General features: G+C 41.8%; 2 protein-coding genes across 2 annotated transcripts in view; one reads left to right on the top strand and one right to left on the bottom strand.

Moving 5' to 3' along the window:
- LOC122552709 (ALK tyrosine kinase receptor-like) overlaps window positions 1–22,897 on the bottom strand; it is a 1,076,775-nt gene that overhangs the window by 43,792 nt on the left and 1,010,086 nt on the right. Inside the window, exon 23 of the mRNA XM_087991243.1 lies at window positions 17,749–17,878. Within this exon, the coding sequence (XP_087847369.1) occupies window positions 17,749–17,878 (130 nt within the window). The remainder of the gene's footprint in view (window positions 1–17,748; window positions 17,879–22,897) is intronic.
- The window catches only part of LOC122552711 (CAP-Gly domain-containing linker protein 4-like), a 433,681-nt gene that overhangs the window by 341,236 nt on the left and 69,548 nt on the right, over window positions 1–22,897 (top strand). The window lies entirely within an intron of this gene.

Raw genomic sequence — 22,897 nt, 5'->3', positions numbered from 1 at the left:
TGGTCCCCACACCTCAGGAAGGACATACTGGCACTGGAACGTGTCCAGCGGAGATTCACACGGATGATCCCTGGAATGACAGGTCTAACATATGAGGAACGGCTGAGGATACTGGGATTGTATTCGTTGGAGTTTAGAAGATTAAGGGGAGACTTAATAGAGACGTACAAAATAATACATGGCTTGGAAAAGGTGGATGCTAGGAAATTGTTTCCGTTAGACGAGGAGACTAGGACCCGTGGACACAGCCTTAGAATTAGAGAGGGTCATTTCAGAACAGAAATGCGGAGACATTTCTTCAGCCAGAGAGTGGTGGGCCTGTGGAATTCATTGCCACGGAGTGCAGTGGAAGCCGGGACGCTAAATGTCTTCAAGGCCGAGATTGATAGATTCTTGTTGTCTAGAGGAATTAAGGGCTATGGGGAGAACGCTGGTAAGTGGAGCTGAAATGCGCATCAGCCATGATTGAATGGCGGAGTGGACCCGATGGGCCGAATGGCCTTACTTCCACTCCTATGTCTTATGGTCTTATGGTCTTAAACCTGATGTAATCAGAAATAAGATTGTGTTAGGCTTAAGAGAGCCCACTGTGAGAATATGTCACATATATCGAGAGACATTCCAGACCAAGAGAGAACAAAATATTGGAGGAAAAGAAGAAATATTTGCAGATGGGCCATCAGAAAGATCACGGCCACAGGATACCATGTATGTTTTGAGAAGAAAATCACGCAAAAGAAAGCATGTCCAGCATGTAAAAACAATGTTCCAACTGCAAGTGACTGAATGACTTTTCAGACAAGTATTTAGCTAGAAAGAAGTGATGCAGATCTACAAAGATGGCTGCCTGGAGAGATGTCACCTGATAATGCCATGGGACACACAACAGCATCAGGTCTAAAAGTGATAAATAATTTGTGCTTGTTAGAATGATGACAAAAGAAGGAGAACATTGAGTGAATATGAAGTGTCACACTGACCTCAGTGCAACATCGTGAGTCAGAAAGTCTGGCAGCATCTGTGGAGAGAAATCAGAGTTAACATTTAGGGTCAAATGAGCAAGTTACCTCTGATTTCTCTTCACAGATGCTGCCAGACTTGAACTTTTCCAGCAAATTTTGTTTTTGTTTCTGATTTACAGTATCTGCAGTTCCTTTAGTTTTTATCATGAGTTTGAAGTTGTTCAAAGTGGTAACTCAAAATTTAAGCCCTTGAAGATAAGACTGAAGGTAAATGATGAAACTATGTTCATCCCAGGAGGTTAAATGAGGTTAAGAGCCCAAAGCAATGGGAAGAATGAAGATTTAGAGCTTTAGAGAAAAAGCACTCATCTCAGCTGAAGCAATTCCAAAGCCTGGGCTAAAACCCACCAAGTTCTATCAAAGATTTGTATCAGTTCCCTGGCCATTGATTACTAAACATTTTTACAGGCGTTGGAGACTTCTAAGTGAATATCACCTCCAAATAAATGACAGTGTGAAACCAACTTAGCACCTGCTGAAAAGAGTTTCAATTGTCCTAAAGTCCAACCTGAAAAACAAGGTAGAAGATCCAGAAAATGCAATCAAAAAGTTACACCTCCAATAAACTGGATTATCAGCATAGTAGCAATGAAATAAACTGGGAGGCAGAGAATATGTATTGTAAAAACAGCATATTTTCATTTAAATTAATTTTTGATGGTGGATTGAATTGGGAAAAATAGTTTTATATCAAAGGACTGAGCAAGGAATTTTGTGAAGGCAGTTCTGCTAGAATATATGTTTCTTCAATGCAAATTGGCTTTAATGCAATTGAAGAATTTAGACAGTTTTTTGTAGAATGTGAACTTTCCCTTACCTGTATTGGCTATAAAGCGATTCTGGCCCCATGAGTTTAAATGATGCGGCTATTACTTGATTTTCTTATAAATTGAGATTGTATGAGAACGGAACTATCGCATTATATTAGAACCGACTGAACATTTAAAAAACAAGTTACCAAAATTCATTGTAAAGTCGTATTAATGTCATTGCTTTGCACACAATCATGGGCAATATGACCAGAGACAGCTTAGCCCAGAGTGTGTATACAAAGTGAGATTTGGCCAGGAACAAGGAGCTGATTGGTTTGTGGAATTGTGAACAGTTGTGGGTGGCAAAGGTCACCAGCCTGACCAAAACTCATTGGCTCTTGGAAAGCTGAGCAGCTTGAGGTTGTGAGTGATACAATGAAAGCTTCAGACCTCTGGAAGGGGAGATGGTCTCTCTCTCTCTCTCTCTCCCTCCCTCTCTCTCCAGTACAAATATCTTAAGTCTGAAGAAAACCTATCCCCTAGTTGCTGTAAGATGTGGCCTATAACCAGTAACGAAGAGATTTTGCAATTAGTGCACTAATCACCAGTACCTTCTACAAAGAAGTGAAAAACAAACAACAAAAGAGGTTAAAGAACAGAAAGCCTGGCAAGCAAAAGGATCATTTCAACTAACCCTGTGGATTGGTGCTACTGAACTGTGGTTCTCCAGTTTTATTCCCTCCGCCTTTAAAGCCAATGGTTTTGCATTTCCCTGTATATGTGTATAGGATTTTAGAAGAGGGTTAGAGTTTTAACCACCTGATCATTCATAGCTGTTCACTTGTGATTAGAATTTACTTATTTCTAATAAATATTAATTCTTGTTATACTTTTTTTTTGTTAACCTGAGTCTATCATATAAGTAAAATAGGGGACTTTGATAAAACATTTAAATTTTGTGTTGGCTCCAGGGATAATGGGGCTTGATTTCCAGCATGTTACCCCAGGGAGGCATGACAGCATAAATCCACAGGAACTCAACAGAACTTTGAAGCGATCTCATTACCCCATGCCAGTCACTGGAGAAGTCTTGCTGAGCAAATCTTTACTATCCTTGATTTAAAGGATAGTTACTGGCAAGTGAAGCTGAATGAACATCGTATTTAAAAATGATACCTTCAGGTTGAATGAACAGGAGCGAGAGATGGAATGGGGCATTGCAAACTAACAGGGCTCTTGATATGGCCAGTGTCAAGCGTTAGGAATGCTGGAGATGGGGAAAAGAAGTCAAAGTAGTCAGAATGGAAGCATCACAGCATCTCAGGTTTTAGGGAGACATGACAATACTCCCTATTCAATGAGTTATCAATCCACAAGCTGCCATCTCATTAACAGCAGAATTATCTGTTTGCTGTTCCAATCTTTGATCATCATTTGTTCTTTTGTCCTCCACAGGTCAATTGCCAAGGGACGGGAGGTAAAGCTCAGATTACAAGTGGCCAAGAATTGAAAGAATTGGCATCTCACTGGCACACCCATCACCACTATGGACACTCACACTTCGATGGGTCTTTGCCCAGTGTTAGAGATGGTGGCAAAGGGGGAAGCACACTACATTTCAAAGCTGGAGGATTCAGGGAAGGCTGTGTTAGCTTTGGTTAGCCCCGATCCAAAGACGGAGAGGTGCAGTTCTGTTCAGCACAAAGCCTTGTGAGTCATGAAACAGGCACCTCCATCAGGACAGACAGTGTAAGATTTATGCCACATGTCAGAATCACTCAAAGCTACGCAGTTTCAGATTGAGAAAGAAGGAGTCCATTTAACTCATGTGCTCCACTATTTCTCAGGGCTTTGAGAGCAGGGGCTCCGCCATTGAGTGAGCAGTCAATCGCTTGAACAACCATGACTAGCAATGAATGCAGGCACAGCACACTGAAATGCAAAGGATGCACGGCAGGCAGAACCAGTGAATAGTACAAATGATATAATGAAGTCTAGAGTTGATGCCAACTGTCCCTCATCCCCCTCCAAAAATCAAGAATCACAAATGAGCTGAGAGGGCATCAGAAGGTGACAAGGTAGTGGGGGCTAACCCTCACGGTGGAATTCCCTTGTCACCATCCCTCCCACATTGGCTGCACTGGAGGATGGTGATACATCTGTGGAATCAAATCTGGGACAGAAGCTGCCCCCCAGCACTATCAGCGCCTTAACCTTTGGAGATGCCCCCAAACCCTTTGCACCTCCATGCCAAGGCTGGCATGGGCACGCTGTTCCAAGAGTTTCTAGTTAGCAGTGTGCCTCCAACTCATCCTCTTCCACAAGGGGTAAACCTTGTAAGAGTGGCTGTGAGCAAAGGCCAGTGCATCAGTAATGTGAGTCACTTAGCTGTTTTGGATGTAACTAATAGTTAAATAATAAGCTACATAGCACTGGGAAAGTTCTTGCATTGAGGCTTTCTCTGTCTTTCTCTTTTGGTGAATCTCTGAAGGATTGGAAGTGAGGGTTGGCAGAATGGTGGAGTGCAGCTTGTGAAGCTTGTGTCAGATGCAAACTGTGCAGCCATTCCCCGCTCCCCCCTACCCCTGTTCTCACTCCTTTGCCATGGTTGCCTCTATTCTGGCCTTTTGGACCAAAAGCTTGATAACATTTCCAGTTATGCCCTTCCTTCACTGTGTTCTAAAGATGTGGGTGTATTGTACCTTTAAGAGAGTTAAAAGCTAGCAGAACTACCTGACAGCACCAAGTATTCTCAATAAGATACAATGTAAGATGTGGTCCAGGTACTGGGGTATCTAGGGTAGCTGGTTGCCTGGAGACAAAAACAGATTTGAATTAGGCCAATCAGTTTAAATTATACGCCCCCAAAAAAAACAAACTCCAATCAAGTTTGAATTTAGTATATTGACAATCTTAAAAGCCAATGAAACAATCTGGTATTTTGGGGGTATAAGACTGGGGAAAATTGAACAGTTGGGAGGGGAACTGCAAGCTACCAGCATGTAGACACTGCCCAAAAAATAGACCTCTTAAAGGTATCTTTATCGATCCGTGACCGGTGAAGCATAATCCCTAAGAAGAAGAAAAGAAGACACAGGAAGATCCAAATAGAAGATCTGACAGTTGGCTGGTTTTGAAACTTGAATTTTTGGTAAATCCAAATTGGGGGGGCTCATCAGACTAGTATTACAGAAGGGAAGGTAAAAGATAGGTTAGAGGAAGGAGTTGTAAATAGTTGTTAGTTAATTATTCTCTGTTATACTTTAAGAAATAAAGTTGTTGTTAATTTTTACTTTAAATAGTTCTTGACCTCTCAAATTTTCACAGATTGCTATATGGGATAAATTTTTTCTGTGTTGCTGGTTTAAATTAAGCAGGAGGGTTTACCCCGTGTCATAACGATTGGCACTGGATCTTGGAGATTGCCTCTATCACACCCCACTTCTCACTTCCAATCAATTCCAACTCCACCTTGCCCCCACAAAAAAGCCGTTAACAGCAGAAAGATATTAAGATCATTTCTTCTCATAGAAGAGCACAACAGCTTCCATCTCTCAGCCTTCCTCCTTCAATGCTCTTCTTGTCTCTGTCTCTCACTATTTTCAATCACTACCCACCCCCACTGTGCTGCAACCTTTTCTTCTCACTTGTGGTTCTGACTATATTTTGAACCAACTCCCTTGAAAACAGGTTGTCAATGTCTCATCCTTAACAAGGTAACAACAAACTCTTTGCCATGTTTAATCGGCCAATAATACAGAGTGGACTGTTATTGCACCTACCAAAGCCACTTAAACTCTGAGCAAGCTCAATTCCTATTGGTGGCTTTAAACAACAGCCCATGCCCATTCTTATCCTCTCTGACAACTTGAAATCCATCCCAAGAACGACACACACAACATGGTGTCATACCTCATACCTTCCATGGTTGATGTTTTTCAAATCAGAAATTTGATGGTTTGCGACACACCTTTTGTTGTCAAAGATAATAATTCTGAAAGGGTTAACGTTGGAGAGTGTGTTAAGCTTCATGTAATCTGATGATTTCAATGACTACTTAGGATGTTGTGAAATGAAGACCTATAACCCAGTCTTAAAAATACTGTTTATCTTACAAGAGCATTTGTACTTTATTCCTATCATACGACAATTTAGACTAGATTCCCTACAGTATGGAAACAGGCCCTTCAGCCCAACAAGTCCACACCGACCCTCTGAAGAGCATCCCACCCAAACCCATTTCCCTCTGACTAATGCACCTAACACTATTGGCAATTTAGCATGGCCAATTCACCTGACCTGCACATCTTTGGACTGTAGGAAGAAACCCATGTGGACACAAGGACAGTTGCCCGAGGCTGGAGTCAAACCTGGGGCCCTGGTGCCGTGAGGCAGCCGTGCTAACCACTGAGCCACCATGCATCTTGACTTTACATCTTGTAAAGGGTCTCTTCTTGTTCAGACTCAATAGTGGTTGTTCTTCTACTGTTGTAAACAAGGAGACCCTTAGACAAAATCAATGCAAAAGAAATGGTGGCAGCACCTTTCAATCCACAATTACCACACCTACAATATTCTACTCCCTTTGCATCATCCTTCTGAGATGTTTTGGGGATATCAGCCAAAGCTCACAGTAAGTAGGCTAATTAGTTGGCTCAAGAAATTGCCTGCAAATTGATTGGCATGGGCCAACTATTCTGCATCTGCTTCTTAATTCCCAGTGCAGATGAAACTCAGAAATGACCAGTTGGATTTGCAGTTGACGGGCTGTTTTCCATCATTTCAATAGCGTGTCAGTGCTGGCTTTCATGTTCCCTCTATTGGGAATTTATAAAGCATTTCCAGGTGCTAGCACTGATGCCCCTGTTTCTTCTCTTTGTATTTGTAGTGTTCTCTTTCTTCCTTGAGCTTGTGATGATTCTCTGCAGCCTTCCTTATTGTCTGCTCCTGCAACTTGATGTGTTAACTCTTATTAGTGAGAAACTGCAGATGATGGAAATTTGAAATAAAAGCTGAAAGTGCTGGAAATCTTCAGCATATTTGGTAGCATTATGGAAACAGAAACAGAGTTCTGCATCAAGTCAAAAATAGCTCATATTCAAGGCCTGCTATGAATTTCAAAGACTTTCTGTTTTCAGTTTATTATCAATTTGAACTCTTACCAAATACTCATGAGATAATATCACAGCTTGCTTTTAATAATTCATTTAGACTTACAAGTTGAATAGATTATTTGGTCTTCAGGTGAAATTTGATCTCACTTAAGTTATCATCAATTGTTTCGATTGGGCTATTTCCCAAATTCTCTTTCTTTTGCCCAGTGTAAAGAACAGCATTAACAGTAAGGCCATAGTTCTAGTGAACAGAGATGTGATTGAATGTATGAAGTAACCTAGGTGGAGGTGTGCCCAGGTGAACCTCTAACCTATTTTTAGAAAAATAGCTGCTCTGCGACATCCTTGACTCCCTGGGTCCTGGGAGGCAACATATCAACCTGGAGTTACCTTCATTTAGCAGCAATGCCTGTCTGACCCTCTCTCTACAGAATCTCATTATTATTGCCCTTCTACTGCTCCATTCCCCCATTTATGTCAGATACCTGTGGTGTTATTTAGTTGGCTCAGTAGCACTCTCTTGAGGAACAATTTCCCTCACCAGTTTCCAAAATTAAATACCGATTAGCGAGCAGGATAGGAGTGAAAGTCCTGGGCCTTGCCCTCCCTTTATCCACTTGCTCGACTGGAAGTGTCGCCTGTAGGCTTGCTCTTTTCGCTCCGAGAAGATTTGTCTGACTACTTCCTTAATCTGGAGCATACCAACAGGCCCAGTTTTAGTCAACGTGGATGCCAGTATGGCTCAAGTGAAATGGATACAAAGATAATCTTTCCACTTAAGTGGAAGAGCATAAGTAAAAACTGCCAATACAAGGCAGTCACCAAGAAATCCAATTAAGAACGGAGAAGGAACATCTTTACCTAAAGAGTGCAAAAAATGTGAAACTTGCTGCCACAAGCAGTCATTAGGTGAGGGGTCCAGATGCACTTAAGGGGAAACTAGATAAGCACATGATGGAGAAACTAATAGATGGTAGCTATTTCTGCGCTACAGGTACATAATGTGTGTGTGGGTGGGTCATGGGCAGAATGGGGCATGGTGGTCAGTAGCAAGAGCAAGGTGACCTTCATCAGTGGGCATTATTCTTCCTGATGTCGAGTCCCTTGATCAAAGGTACTTAGAGTCATAAAGTCATAGAGATGTACAGCACAAAAACAGATCAGTTGGTCCAACCTGTCCATGCTGACCTGATATCCCAACCTAATTGAGTCCCACCTGCCAGCACCTGGCCCATATCCCTCCAAACCCTTCCTATTCATATACCCATCCAGATGTCTTTTAAATATTGCAATTTTACCAGCCTCCACCACTTCCTCATTCCATACACGTACCATCCTCTCATGAAAAAGTTGCTCCTTAGGTCTATTTTATATCTTTTCCCTCTCACCCTAAACCTAAGTCGTCTAGTTCTGGACTCCCCCACCCCAGGGAAAAGACTTTGTCTATTATCCTATCCATGCCCCTCATGATTTTATACAATCTCTATAAGGTCACCCCTCAGCCTCCGATGCTCCAGGGAAAACAACCCCAGCCTATTCAACCTCTCCCTATAGCTCAAATCCTCCAACCCTGGCAACATCCTTGTAAATCTTTTCCGAACCTTTTCAAGTTTCACAACATCCTTCCGATAGGAAGGAGACCAGAATTGCACGCAATATTCCAAATGTGGCTGAACCAATGTCTTGTACATCTGCAACATGACCTCCCAACTCCTCTACTCAATCCTCTGACCAAGATTTGCTTTCCCAAAATGCAGCACCTCATGTTTATCTAAATTAAAGTCCATCTGCCACACCTCAGCCCAGTGACCCACCTGATCAAGATCCCGTTGTAATCTGAGGTAGCCTTCTTTGCTGTCCACTATATCTTCAATTTTGGTGTAATCTGCAAACTTACTAACTATACCTCTTATGCTTACATCCAAATCATTTATATAAATGACAAAAAGTAGTGAACCCAGCACTGATCCTTGTGGCACTCCACTGGTCACAGGCCTCCAGTCTGAAAAACAGCCCTCCTCCACCATCCTCTGTCTTCTACCTTCGAGCCAGTTCTATATCCAAATGGCTAGTTCTCCCTGTATTCCATGAGATCTAACCTTGCTAACTAGTCTCCCATGGGGAACCTTGTTGAATGCCTTACTGAAGTCCAGACAGATCATGTCTACCGCTCTTTGTTACTTCTTCAAAAAACCTAATCAAGTTTGTGAGACATGATTTTGGTTCTTGATCAAAGGAAATCCTCCAAACCTCCTACCTGGACATGACAAGCTCCTCATAGAATTAACTGCCAGGCATGCCATGTGGTAACAGACCTACCCATCACTGGGTTAGTCCAAGCTGTGGCACAGAGGTCTGGCCACTAATGATGTCAATTGTTAGTGCGGTGGGCAGGTTATTCATGGCTCTTGCTGCCCACTACTTAATTCTGGTGGAGGTGGGTTTTAGGTATGCCATTACCATGCCTAATTAAATGCCCGTCTTGCTACCCAAGTTCAACACCAGTGAGAACAGAAAATTTCATCATTTTCTTCAGGCTTATAACAGATCAAGCTTATTAAGAAATAGTGGTAGCTCAGTGGTTAGCACTGCTGTCTCACAGCACCAGGGTCCAGGTTCAATCCCACTCTCGGGCAACTGTCTGTGTGGAGTTTGCACATTCTTCCCGTGTCTGCGTGGATTTTTTCCGGGTGCTCCGGTTTCCTCCCACAGTCCAACAATGTGCAGGTTGGGTGATTGGCCATGCTAAATTGCTCATAGAGTCCAGGGATGTGCAGCCTAGGTGGGTTGGCCATGGGAAATAGAGGATTACCGGGATAGGATATGGGGTGTGGGTCTGGGTGGGATCCTCTTCAGAGGCTCAGTGTGGATTCGATGGGCCAAATGGCCTGCTTCCTAACTGTAGGAATACTATACATTAAAAGAAAGCGAGTTGAAGCTAAAATACAAAGGACAGCAGCCAGATAGATTATAGTTATTCTGAAGTTGGATAAATTGGAATGTGGACTTGCAATCACTGTTCAACATATTTGCATAGACTCAAAATCTACCCCAATATAACTTAAGGATTTGCATCATGAACTCAATACACCTACAAATTTCATCAAATTAAGATATCTTCAGGATTTACATTACAAAATCCATATTCTTCTCATTACAAAATCAATATTCCTGCAGGTCAGGCACAATCAGACTTGGCATGCCATCTTCAAATGGCAGTGATGGCATAAATGTGTCACAATATCAGCAGTAAAGGAAGAGAGAATAAAATTCACAGCTTTCATCATAGCACTTACCTCAGGGCAATTCATTACAATGAGCATTTCTCAGGATTATTTTTTGTCACTTCCCTTCATAAACCTGAGTCATATCATTTGAAATGTAAGTTTATAACTATAAATCAGTTACTTACTTAGGTAGACTTGAACTGTGAATTAATTTAAAACAATACTTATTCATTAATTGATAAACTTCAAAATTAAATGTTGCATCTTCAATTTCTGCAGACAGCTTATTGAATAATTTATTCTTGCATTTGGTAAGATCAATAAGCTCAAACTAATAGGGAAGTCATGGTAACTCATGGAACTAAAGTACTTCATTTGATTTATTATTTCAGAGAAATAATCCAGGAAGAAATTTCTTCAAAAAGTCACAGAATCCCTGTAGTTTAGGAGGAGGCCATTTGATCCAACATGTGTGTGTTGACACTTTGTAAGAGGTCTCACACTCTTGCTTTGTCTGTAACCTTCTAAGATCCGCATCCTCAATTATGTGCCCAACTCGCTTTTACACTTAACAATGGAATTGGTTTCTACTATTTTTCCAGACTGACTATTCTATTGTGACAACAATCCAAAAGTCTCCTCCAAGTTTTTAGCAACTGATTTTGAATCCATGATCACTAATTATTGGCCAATGATCAGGGTGAATACTATGTGCTGTTTTCTCTCTCAAATCTCTGTGGGTTTGCAAGGACTAATAGTGAATGCCGTAAGCACCACCATTGTGCTCATATAGGATTGGGAGCTGAGTCTTTGGATTCCTGCTCATCAGTAACTCTGAGTAAACAGAGTGTGCATGGCCACAGGGGGCACCTGTGTTAATAACATGGCGGCAGCGGAGTGGCAGGATTCGTGCCTGGGCCTTGAGCCTGGGGTTAGTCGCTTCAGTCTGCCTTTCTTTTTTATCTCTCTTTCTTTTACTTTTGTTGTATTTACTTTTCTCGTTTTCGGTGGCTTGGGATACCGGTGGAGGCAAGAAGGCGCTGAGAATGGCGACATGGTCCCAGTGGCAGTGGCATGGCATGGCCCTACTGGCTGGGCCCAGGTACCTGATGGAGGAGGTGGTGGTGTTCCAGGTGTGGCACTGTGCGTGGACTTGGGGCACCTGAGTATTCACAGACTTAAGAATGGACTTTGTTTCTCTGGCAGCGAGAACTCGTAGTGGAGGCAGGGGAGTGGTCTGGGGCAGTTCCTTTTCTCTTGTCTGCTTTTTATAATTTCCGCTTCTGTTTGTAATCCTGTCTTCTGTACACTTCGATGGTGCCAAAGAATGACTACTTTGCACACTTTTTATTTTACTCCTGTACTCAAGTACACGTGACAATAAAATCTGAATCTAAACCTAAATCTAAAATTTGATGGTGATAGATAGGAAAGGGGTGGATCTGAAAAACAGCAGTGCCATGTAGAAACTGGACTTCTTCTTCAATAGGAACCGCACTGTCTGACCCAACCTTACCATTCCCATTCTATTGTGGGCATCTTAGCAAACTCGTGACAACTTTAAATCCGAAACTGAGTGCAAATTGAACTGTGGTCTGTTGTCCAAAATAACCAATTCAGGGCCATTGTACAATGCAAATCAGTAATGTAAAACTCGATAACAGTATTAGAAGTTGTTGTGTGCAACTTCCGTCCATTGGGAGAAATGATAAATGACAATGAAGTAAGAGTTTCATCAAAAGCAAACAGATCTGTGCCTATCTGTTCCCATGGTCTGGTGGCAAATGTGGTTGGTATCAGTAGCTCTTGTTGCTCTGGTCTGTGGATGGCACAAATATCATAATTAGTGAGGAGACTTTCAATGGTCTTGGAGATCCCAGGCCACCACACCAGTGGCCAAGCTCTGGCTCCATACATGGGGATCTACAATTGTCCTTGCTACAGCTTCCCGAGGACATCTGCTTGAAGTGAAGCTTGAATGACCAGTAATTTGTTGCACAACTGGAGAAGTCAGTGCTCAAAATATGTTCTCATGGCCAGTCCAATACGCCTTTGCTCTGGCCAATCTACAGTACAATACAGATGGATATTGAAACATCCTTCATTAGCTCATGTGGATCTGGTTAGCTAATTGTGGCTTGCTGGCAATTGTGCTGCCATGGACTGAGCGTACGATTCAACTTAGTAAAACTCAATTTCTCAGATCTTCCGATGAGGGTTGGAACCATATTTCCTATCCTGATTGGACAAAAAACATACACTTAGCTATGGTGGAGCTTTCCATTCAAATTTCCTGACCAGCAGCCCTCTCATCTGAAGCGGCATATACAAATCCAGGAATCAGAGGGTCAGAGTGAAAACTGTGCCAACTTTTCATTGATATGTGTCATATTCAGTCATTTAAAGGCTATTATAGATAATAATATAGATGATAAATGTGTCAGTACATGTGTAGAGTTGTTAGAGTGATAGGATGGCATGTGGTTGGGGTGGTAGAAGGATGTGATGAGCAGTTAGAGTGCCAGGTTGTAAGGTGATGGGATGCAAGATCAATGAGATGGGTAGCAAGTAAGTGAGAACGTAAGGTTCCAGCTGAGTGAGGGAGCATGTGTTCACCTGCCAGTGAGGCAAGGGTATTTGCTAAGTGGATTAGTGCTTAAGGTGGGTCAAGAGCTATATTGTGGTGGGTGAATTTGAGGGTTGTGGATTCATATCTAAGGAGAAAGGGGTTCGGGTGCAAGGGAGGTCAGGTCAGCGGAATAGGTTTCAGATCACAGGATTCAGTGTGGAGTTGAGGGGGCGGGGCTGCTCTCATGGGTCAGAGATGGGTTACTGAATTGGGGAATGTCAGGGACATCTACTCCAGGCATAGGTTTAAAGCATGTTTCATTCTCTAACCTTTCCTGGGTAAATATTAATCTCGTGTCAATAGGAACCTTCCTAAGACTCCAATTCTAACTCAAAGTCCAGGGGCCTTTATGGAGAGTTTGAGACATTGGGTAATTGCCAGGAATGGAATGACAATCTCTCAGGCAGGTCCTGTGGAGTAAGCTGTGCTGGGCCTTCTGCTGGATCCTGAAGCACAACTCCCAACTCCCCTGCTGGTACAACTAGCTTCCAAACCTGGTGAGGCAGTGGGTCAGTGCTCTGGAGAGTGCACCTGTCATTGTTCCCTGCCTGCGTACGCATTCATAGATGCACCTCATAAAACAAAGTTAAAAACTGTGTATTCTCGGAAGTATTCTAGATAGTTTCTTTTCATCCAGAGAAACCAAAGGTCCATGAGCCATTCCTATGACCATTTTCACCCCAAGGGTGTATTCTGAAAATCTCTCCTGAGCCCATCTAACTGAGGAATCCTCTTCCTCAATCCCTGTAATATTGTGTTTCTGTGTCTGATAATGCCGTTGATGTGTATTGGAATGGTTTATGGCACTATCCAGAATCCAAGATTACTGTTCTTAAGCTCAAGCAAAGGCTGCTAAAATGGTTGGAAGGGGTGGATTATAGGGTTAAGGCTAGGGTTAGTGATAGGACAGATGTCTGTGGATGTCAACATATTCTGGATCTTCTAAAACGTATCCTCATAATCCATGACCCATTACCATCCTTGAGACTTGTTAAGGAGTTGTCCCAAGGGTTTATGATGGTTGCCAAGTGAAGCAAAACGCTCACCAACTGGCTTGTCATGCCTAAAAATCTTTAGAGTACCTGGATTGACTTTGGAGTGGGGAACTTCATAATTGCTTTAGTCTTCTGAGGATATGCTGCAATGTTTTCATTGTTGACCATGTGTTCCAAAACCGAATAGATACCTTGCATTTGGCATTTAGGACTGCCTAAACTCTCTGATCATGTTCTTCAATCTTTTCCCTATGTATCAATATTCCAGCTGTGTGGGATATGACTCCATGCAGATCTTGTAAAATATTGGACATAGCTGGTTGAAAAACCTTTAGGACCAGGATGATTCTAAATGGCAATCTGTTGAAGCAAAATCTCCCAAAGGTACTAAGCAATGTTGATAACTTGTCTGGAACTGACCAGAGTCTATTATTTACAATTGCATTTTCTGAAAATTTGATCTTTATACAGTTTAGTTAAACTCTTCAACCATAGGCATACCGTGATTTTTTTTGCATCAATGCCTTGTGAGCTCTGTAATGTCAACACAACTTTGAATAATACCATTCAGTTTGGGTAGCGTAACCATGTCAGTTGTTTTTGTGAGTAGGAAAAAGATGCTCATTCTTGTCATTTCTGCAAATTGCTTCATCAACTGATGCAGAATATTCCTGCATGGTTAGTGGTATAATGATTTAGCAGCTTTCTTCAGTGCAATTCCCTAACTTTTTAAATAATTTAGGTTATTCCAGTTTAAAGGAGTTCCCTAGCTACTGCTACTCAATCTCTTCAAAATCCATCCATCACCTACAGTATCTTCTTGTTGTTATACTCATTGCCATTGAGCAATGAGTGGCAATGAGAATAATTCCGAAATTCCTGCTTTTTAGTTTTTTAATCATTTTCCTAGCTCCTAACACTGCAGTTTTGTTACTTATGTCATTGGTTCAGGTATGTATCATAACTTCTGGTTGTTCCCCTTCATATTGCAGATTACCCTACAGCACATACCATTCAGAAATATTAATCTATGCCCCGACTATTGAATCCCCTCAGCCGACTGCATTTTTGCACTTCTTATTGTACAGAGCCAAATCATCACCTGGATGGTTGGGGTATGATTCATCCAGCACTCAGTTGTCACGCATTCTAGTATTTAAAATGAAACTGGTTTGGAATATTGCTTCACTACCTACATCTTCCTCCTGGCCTGCATGGTGTACAGCTCCTGCAACTTCTTTAATTGTGGGATATGCGCATGCTGAATTGTATATTTGAGATGATCTTGGATTTGCAGATGCATTGCAATGACTCCAATCCCTCCTCAAGCTCCGAGATTTGAGCTCAAGCATTTCTTGGACACTGTGTCTGGAATGTGCTGCACAGGAGGTGGGAGAGACAGATACAATTGTAAAGTTTAAAAGGCATCTTGACAGATACATGAATAGGCTGGGAGTACAGGGATGTGGATCGTGTAGAGGCCAGAAGTTTTTAGTTTAGAAAGATGTTGTGTGTTGGCGCTGGCTTGGTGGGCCGGAGGGCCTGTTCCTGTGTTCTACTGCTTCTTGTTCTTTTCTTGATCATCCAGGATGTCTTTGGAGTTCCATTGTAGAACAAGATGCATTCTACAAAAATATTCTAATTATCAGGGTGAAATACATCTTTGGCAGAGATGCAAGATTCGTGGAAATGAATTATTGCTTGATAGGTGTTCTGCATGAATTTCCTTTCTGTTGATCTCAGCTGTGCCAGAGATGGCTGGGATAACAACAGTGATTGCACAGGTTTATCATGTTTCTTGCATAAAAATAACAGGAAATGATGGGCAGGAAATGATACAATATTATTATTGACTGCTACAGAGAGCTTTTTGATTTACAGCACTCCATTAGTTTTACTATTAGCATTTAAATAAAGTAGTGACTATGTAAAGGTGGTATAAAAATTAATGAAACAAAAACAGAAATTACTGGTACAATTCAGCTAGTCTGGCAGCATCTGTGGAGAGAAAGCAGAGTTAATGTTTTGGGTCCAAAGCTTAATGTCTTATAACAGATCAGGAAAGGTCCATTCCTCCCATAGAAAGCGTTAGCAAGAATAAACCCTGATGAAGTTTCCAAATATCTCAGTCTGATTTTTTTTATTATGGATTGAAGTGAATTACACACAAAATGTCGCCTTTACAACACAGTGAGATATGCCATTCCAACAATTTCAGAGCCATTAGCAAGGCTGTAGGCACTATTCATCAACATGTTCCTTTCTGTTAGTTTGCTCAATTGCAGTCACCTTTCTATCAACGAATGTCCCAAAGAATCTCTTTCACCTGCTAAATACTGAGTTTAAATCACCTGCCCTGACTGATTTTAAAAGGAAGAATGTGCAGTGCTCCAAGGAAAATGTGGCAAAATGGTACAATGTGAATTTCTTATTTAGGCAGCACATGTAGACACTACAATTTGAATGGCCTTAATCTGTACTTTAACAATTCTATGATTCTGAACTTTGCCTCTATGCCCTGTGAACTGTTGCCATCTCTCAGCCTCATTCCTATACTGAAAGAGAGCATCAGTAAGTGGATTTACCAATGGCCCAAACATCAGGAAAAGACATTTCACTAAATGAATGAGCCCAAAATTGTCCCGTTCTCAAGTAGTTTCCTGCATTCCTGTGGTGATGGTCCTCTTCGTGTATGTGTTTGAGGGAGACAGAGAGACATAAAGATTAAATGGAAGAAAAAAGACCAGATTTGATGTGATCAATTGCATTCTGTGAGAGGTTGCAGTTTAAAGAACATGATTATTACCGCTTTACACCAATTACCACTTAAAATTATGAAAATTGTATCTGGATCCTATTGACATCATAAGACCCCACTTTGCTTTGTCCAAGTGAGGCTCTTAGCTGTTTCTGTAAAGCCCTTGACCACATTTCTGAATTCTAATGTCAATGGCAAGTGGTAGATGGACAGTTGGTGAAAATGGGTAGTAAGTCTGAGCGCTCTACTTCCTCTTCTGTGTGGCAAAATAAGAGTGTTTACATGTACGACAGAATGAGACAGCATCTGGTATGTCGGGACTGGGGAGACAGGGGTTAACACAAGTGACATTCAGTAAGAAGTAAGAGTTCGGAGTAAAATGAGAAAACCATTGGTTTATTTTTCATCTCTGATTATCCCCAATTGTCAAATAATTTTACTGAGAAGAGGGAAATGTTAATTATATAAGCAGCTACTTGTTAACTTTGCCAAGTGAGAGAATGAATTGCCTAAAGTTAAACTTTGCGTTTAGATGATTTTTTGTGTCAGTTTAGACAGACAATAATGATACAAGCCTAATTATAAATGAAACATTTCATTATTCTGCTGCTCAATATTTTGTATGTCAGTATTCTAGGCTGTTGATACAATGTAGCACAGATCCAGTATAACGTTCTGTCACCCAGTTTCAATCAGTGATACAAAAACTGACAACCAATACATTGTAACAAGTGCTAGTTATACTTCAAACGTCAGTGCCTGCATTAACACATTAACCTTTAATCCATGGTTTTTCATTTCCAAGTGCCTCGGGTTTATCGTCAATTAGAACTATAGAAATTCAGAAAATAGTAACACTTGATATTTTGCCAGCCTGTCTGAATAAAGCATCAAGTTAAATGCTGACACTTAATCTGTGTCATCTGGCAACTGATCACAACTTGAGGCTAAAGTGGGATCTTTTCTGCATCTATGAATGAGCATCTCAAAAATGGGGATCTGGATGTGAATACATTGAGTATTGGCAGCCTATTTCGATTGGATAAGGGGATCACTGCAGCAGCAATTCTGGCCTAATTCAACCTGAACATGAGATCAGTTGCAAATCTAATGGAAGAACTGGAATCTAGAACACTAAAATAGGACAATTTTTCGAATGGTCCAGGCAATGCACATGACAAATGAATGAGACCTAATGGGTCTGTGTACATGATGTATATGTTGGTCTCTTTACAGTACATCACTTCTTACCGGTTTAGGTCGATACTCTCGAAGGAAGGATTTCATGTCTCCTCCCGCCATCAGCTCCAGTAGAATGAAGCGAGGAAGAGCCTGCAGGCTGACTCCTATACATCGCACAATATTCTGGTGGCAGAATTTACTGGAATCATTGGAAAAAAGGACACATTTACAATTTTTAAGAACACCATTGATCATTTTGTTATGTGACAATGTACAAGAAGATATATGAGGACCAATATCCGAATACCCGGGAGAGATCTGGCAGCTTCCAAGGCGATTGAACCTCATTCCCATTAAATTTTATTTTTATTGCAAGTGCAGAGATTCCCAGGTTTCTGGGTCAAACAAGATTGAGTGAGAGATGAATTTGGCAAAACATTAATGGAACAAAGTAATAAATATTCCAGTGCTGCGGAATATTTCTGCTCTTCCAAGAACTGGAGAATTCTGTAGCCTTGAAACCCTATTTCTACTGGCATTGCACATACCAAATGCCACTTCTGCTGGCCAGTCATCTCCTGTGCTACCCATACCATACATTTTAGGGTCCAATCCATTTGAACTAGTATTTTAGAAGTAGCACTTCTATGTAACCTTGGAGGCATGTATTGGAGCTAGGGCTGCAAAATTTAACCTTTGAAAAACCAAGAATGTTTGGTGATCGCAAAAGCAGTCTGGTTAAGTACATAAGTAAGTAGGAATGTGCATGGCAAGCTAAATCCAGTAGATGTAATGCTCTTAAGTGATCCTCTGATAGTGAATTTGTTTGCTATTCCCTCAAATAATGGCACTAAACAGAATGACATACAATTTGAGTGATGCAGTCATGTTTGTAGTTTTTTTTATCGTTTCATCAGATGTGGAGTCCCTGTTAGGGCCAATGTTTGTTGTCCATTCCTGACTGCTGTGAAAATGTGATGACTGGTGAGTTGCCTTCTTGAACTGCTGCAATAAACTCACAGCTGCCGTTTAGGGAGTTCCAGCATTTTGATCCCATGACAGGAAGGGAACAGTGATATTGTTCCAAATCAGGATAATGCGTGACATGGATAAAAATTTGCAGATAATGGTATTGCATGTGCCTATTGTATTTGTTCCTGTAGGTATCAGATATTGTGGGCCTGGAAAGTGCTGTTGAAGGTGAGTTGTTGCATGACATCTATTATATGGTACATGTAGTTGTCACTGTGTGTTAATAATCAAAGAAATGACTGTTTAAGGCAAATCAAATGGACTGCTTTGTCCTGAATGGTGTTGAGCTTCTTGAATGTCTTGATGGAATCTGTGGTTTCAAAGCTTTTGTCTTTGAGGCAGACTTTCATTGAAATAGGAAATTGAGAAGGGAATGTGTCCTTTCCATTTTTTAAAAGAGAATAAGATTGAAACAGAGATGCCTGCAGTGACTGACCCTGGTTGAAACCATACAAAAGGATGTAGAAGAATCAGACTCAGATGGTGATTGCAATGGTGCAGTACATACTGGCTGAAGAAAATTGATGCCAAATCCAAAAAACTGAGAATAGGAAAATCCACAGTTGCTACAGCAATTTCTGTTACTTAAAGAAAACATTGGTGGATCTACACCATCCTGACAATCGCCAGCAAAGTTGAGGAGGTCTTGTAGATTTATGGCATTTCTGATGAAAACTGTATCTACAGAATGAAAGTTGGATATGCATGCTGTCAGCTGGGGATCAGGCTAAATGTTAGAAAAAAAAAGTTGAAAATCCTAGAGAGGAAGACAAAATCTTGAAGGATTTTGTAACTGTGTTTGATTTGATATGTAAAATCATTTATAACTAACCACGATTTGACCACTCATTCATGTTTCATGAATTTCAGTTCTGGGTTTGACAGTATTAAGGTTTAGGTACGATACTACTTAGTCTGGCTTTGTTGGACTTTTAGAATTATAGAGTCATAGAATCCTACAGCATGGAGACTGGCCCTTTGGCCCAAACTGGTCCATGCTAACCAAAAGGCCAAAGGGTTTCTGCCACCACAACAAACTTGGCAGTGAATTCCAGACACCCACCACCCTCCGCATAAAATAATTTTCTTCTGCCACTTAGCTTGAAGCTATGACCTCTGGTTTTTCAACTCTGCCAAGGGAAACAACTTCCTCTTGTCCACTCTTATCTCTCCCCCTCACAATTTGCATCTCTCAGTCATGTCATCCCTCAGCTTTCTCTATTCCAAGGAAAACAACCCAGACCTCTCCAATCTCTCCTCGTAGCTACAATTCTCCAGCTCTGATAACATTCTAGTCAATCTTTCTGCACCTCGCTCCAGAGCAAATACACCAATTGCATACAATACTCCAGTTGTGACCTTACTACTGTCTCATCATTATGTCCCTACTTTTGTATTCTATACCTCTACCAATGACGGAGAGTATTCATATGCCTTTTTATGTATATGTGCTGTCTCTACTGTTACCTTGCATGCCAAGCCCTCTCACTTCGTTTGCCCCTCTTAGTATACTCTTATGTGTTCTGTATTCCCTTTTACTGTTGGACCTCCCTAAATGCATTACCTCACACTCATTAGAATTGAACTCCACCTGCCACATTCCTGCCCACTCCACTCACTAATATATATCATTTTGGCGCCTACAGCCAGCCTTGGCTATCCACTACATGGTTATTTTTTGTGTCATCTGCAAATTTCTCAATTGTGCCCCTCACATTTAAGTCCAAATCGTTAATGTATAAAACAAGCAGCAAGGTGTTCCAACACCAAGCCCTGCGGAACAATATATATGGTATGCTCCAAACAGAAATTTATAATAATTAACTTTTGGCTTCAAAATCAAATCTTCGATTAAATTCTAAAACTCACAGGAACAATTTATATCGTTAATGGAGTTAGCTGCCTTTTTGCCAACCTTGCAGATCCCACAAAGGAATTCCTTTATTTACAAACTGCTGATAGCTTCATTTCACCTGGAACTGCTGAAATAGTTTGGATATTTTAATGAGATAAGTGTAAAGCACATGACTTAGCAAAACTCAAAGATGAGTCCTCCATTTCTGAAGTTTTCTCCCTACTAACTCTGACATTATTAAATAAATGCATTGCATTCTGATTACCACAATATATTGCTTCAACAGTATTTCAATCACATTTCCATTTTACATAATTTTGAGATTGAAGTATTAGATGTGTGCTCCTAAAATTAAAATTTATACTTTTAAAATCCATGGAAACAGATATTTGCAAACCACACTCACTGAGGCAAATGGTGACTACTCTGTCTCACTCCTGTGTCTTGAACAGGTTGTGGGAAATTAGAAGGTGCATTATCCACTGCAAAATATCCAGTGTCTAACCAGTTCCTGCAGCCATAGTTTTTATTTGCCTGGTCCAGTTTCTGTCAATGTCTAAAAGTGTGGTGCTGGAAAAGCACAGCAGGAGCGGGAGAGTCAACTTTTCGGGCATAAGCCCTTCATCAGGAATGTGGAGAGGGGGAAGGGACTGAGAGAGAAATAGAAGGGGAATTGGGGTTGGGAGCAAGGTAGCTTGGAAGGTGATAGGTAGATGCAGATGGGGGTCTGATGGTACTGGGTTGGAATGGAGGGTGGAGCGGATAGGTGGGAAGGAAAATGGACAGGTTGGACAGTTAAAGAGGGCAGCGCTGAGTTAGAGGGTTGGATCTGGGATGAGGTAGGGAGAGGGGAGATGAGGAAACTGGTGAAATCGATGCTGATCCCTTGTGGTTGGAGGGTCCCAAGGTGGCAGATTAGGCATTCTTCTTCCAGTCGTTGGGTGGCTAGGATTTAGCAGTGGAGGATGCCCAGGACTTGCATGTCTTTGGCGGAGTGGGAGGTGGAGCTGAAGTGGTCGGCCACAGGGCGGTGAGATTGTTTGGTGCGTGTGTCCCGGAGATGTTCTCTGTAAAGTTCAGCAAGTTGTCATCCTGCCTCCCTAATGTAGAGGAGGCCACATAGGGAGCAATGGATCTACTGTATCCATTTCAGAGAATATCTCTGGGACAGCTGCACCAAACAACCCCACTGCCCTGTGGCCGAACACTTTAACTCCCCCTCCCACCTCACCAAAGACATGCAAATCCTGGGCCACTTCCACTGTCAAATCCAAGCCACCTGATGCCTGGAGGAAGAACGCTTCATCTTCTGCCTTGGGACCCTCCGACCACATGGCATCAATGTTAATTTCTCCAGTTTCTTGATCTCCCCTCCCCCCACCTCATCCCAGATCCAACCCTCCAACTTGGCACCATCCTCCTGAACTGTCCTACCTGTCCATCTTCCTTCCCTCCTATCCACTCCACCCTCCGCTCCGACCTATCACCATCAACCCCCACCTGCATCTACCTATCGCCTTGCAAGCTACCTCCCCCCCAGACCCAACCCCCCCCCTTCTATTTATCTCACAGCCTACTTCCCCCATCCACATTCTTGAAGGAAATGTCAACTCTCCTGCTCCTCAGATGCTGCCTGACCTGCTGTGCTTTTCCAGCACTGCACTTGTTGACTCTGACTTCCAGCAGTCATCACTTTCTCCCAGTTTCTGTCACTGGTAACCCCTATGATGTTGACAGTTGGGAGATTCAGCAACGGTAATACCATTGAGTATCAAGGGAAGGTGGTTAGTGTCTCATTTTATTGGAGATGGTCATTGTGTTCTGTTGTGTGATTTGAATTTTGAAGCTTAAATTATTTACTTGCCACCTCTGGCTGAGATTTGATCTTGCCTTTTGCACTGGTGTTCATTTCTCCCCCAGCTTTGGGGCTGGGGTTATTTGAAGAGATTGCTGTTTCTATTAGCTGTTACTAATCAGCCCAAACTGAATGCTGTCTCCGTCTTACTCATATTGAGTCAAAGAATTCCTGCAGTGTGCAAAGTGGCTGTTTCGTCCAGTGGGTCTGCACCAACCCTCCAAAATGTATCCCACCCAGACCCAGCCCCCTATCCTAACCCTGTTACCTTACATTTCCCATAGCAAATCCACCATGGGCTCAACACACAAGTTGTAATGAATCCTGAGTTGTAATTTCACTGGGTTGAGACCGCATTTTTAGGTATACCTGGTGCTGCTCCTGGCAGCCCTTCCTGCAATCAGGTTTGATTCCCTAGCGTGGTGCAATGGAAGAGTGGGGTATGTGCCAAGCCATCAGGTTCCAGGTTGTGGTTG

Source organism: Chiloscyllium plagiosum, unplaced genomic scaffold (genome assembly GCF_037043375.1).
Source record: "Chiloscyllium plagiosum isolate Xiang-an unplaced genomic scaffold, Cpla_swu_hap1 HiC_scaffold_10, whole genome shotgun sequence".
Classification (NCBI taxonomy): domain Eukaryota; kingdom Metazoa; phylum Chordata; class Chondrichthyes; order Orectolobiformes; family Hemiscylliidae; genus Chiloscyllium; species Chiloscyllium plagiosum.
This window is presented reverse-complemented; position numbering and strand designations above follow the sequence as displayed.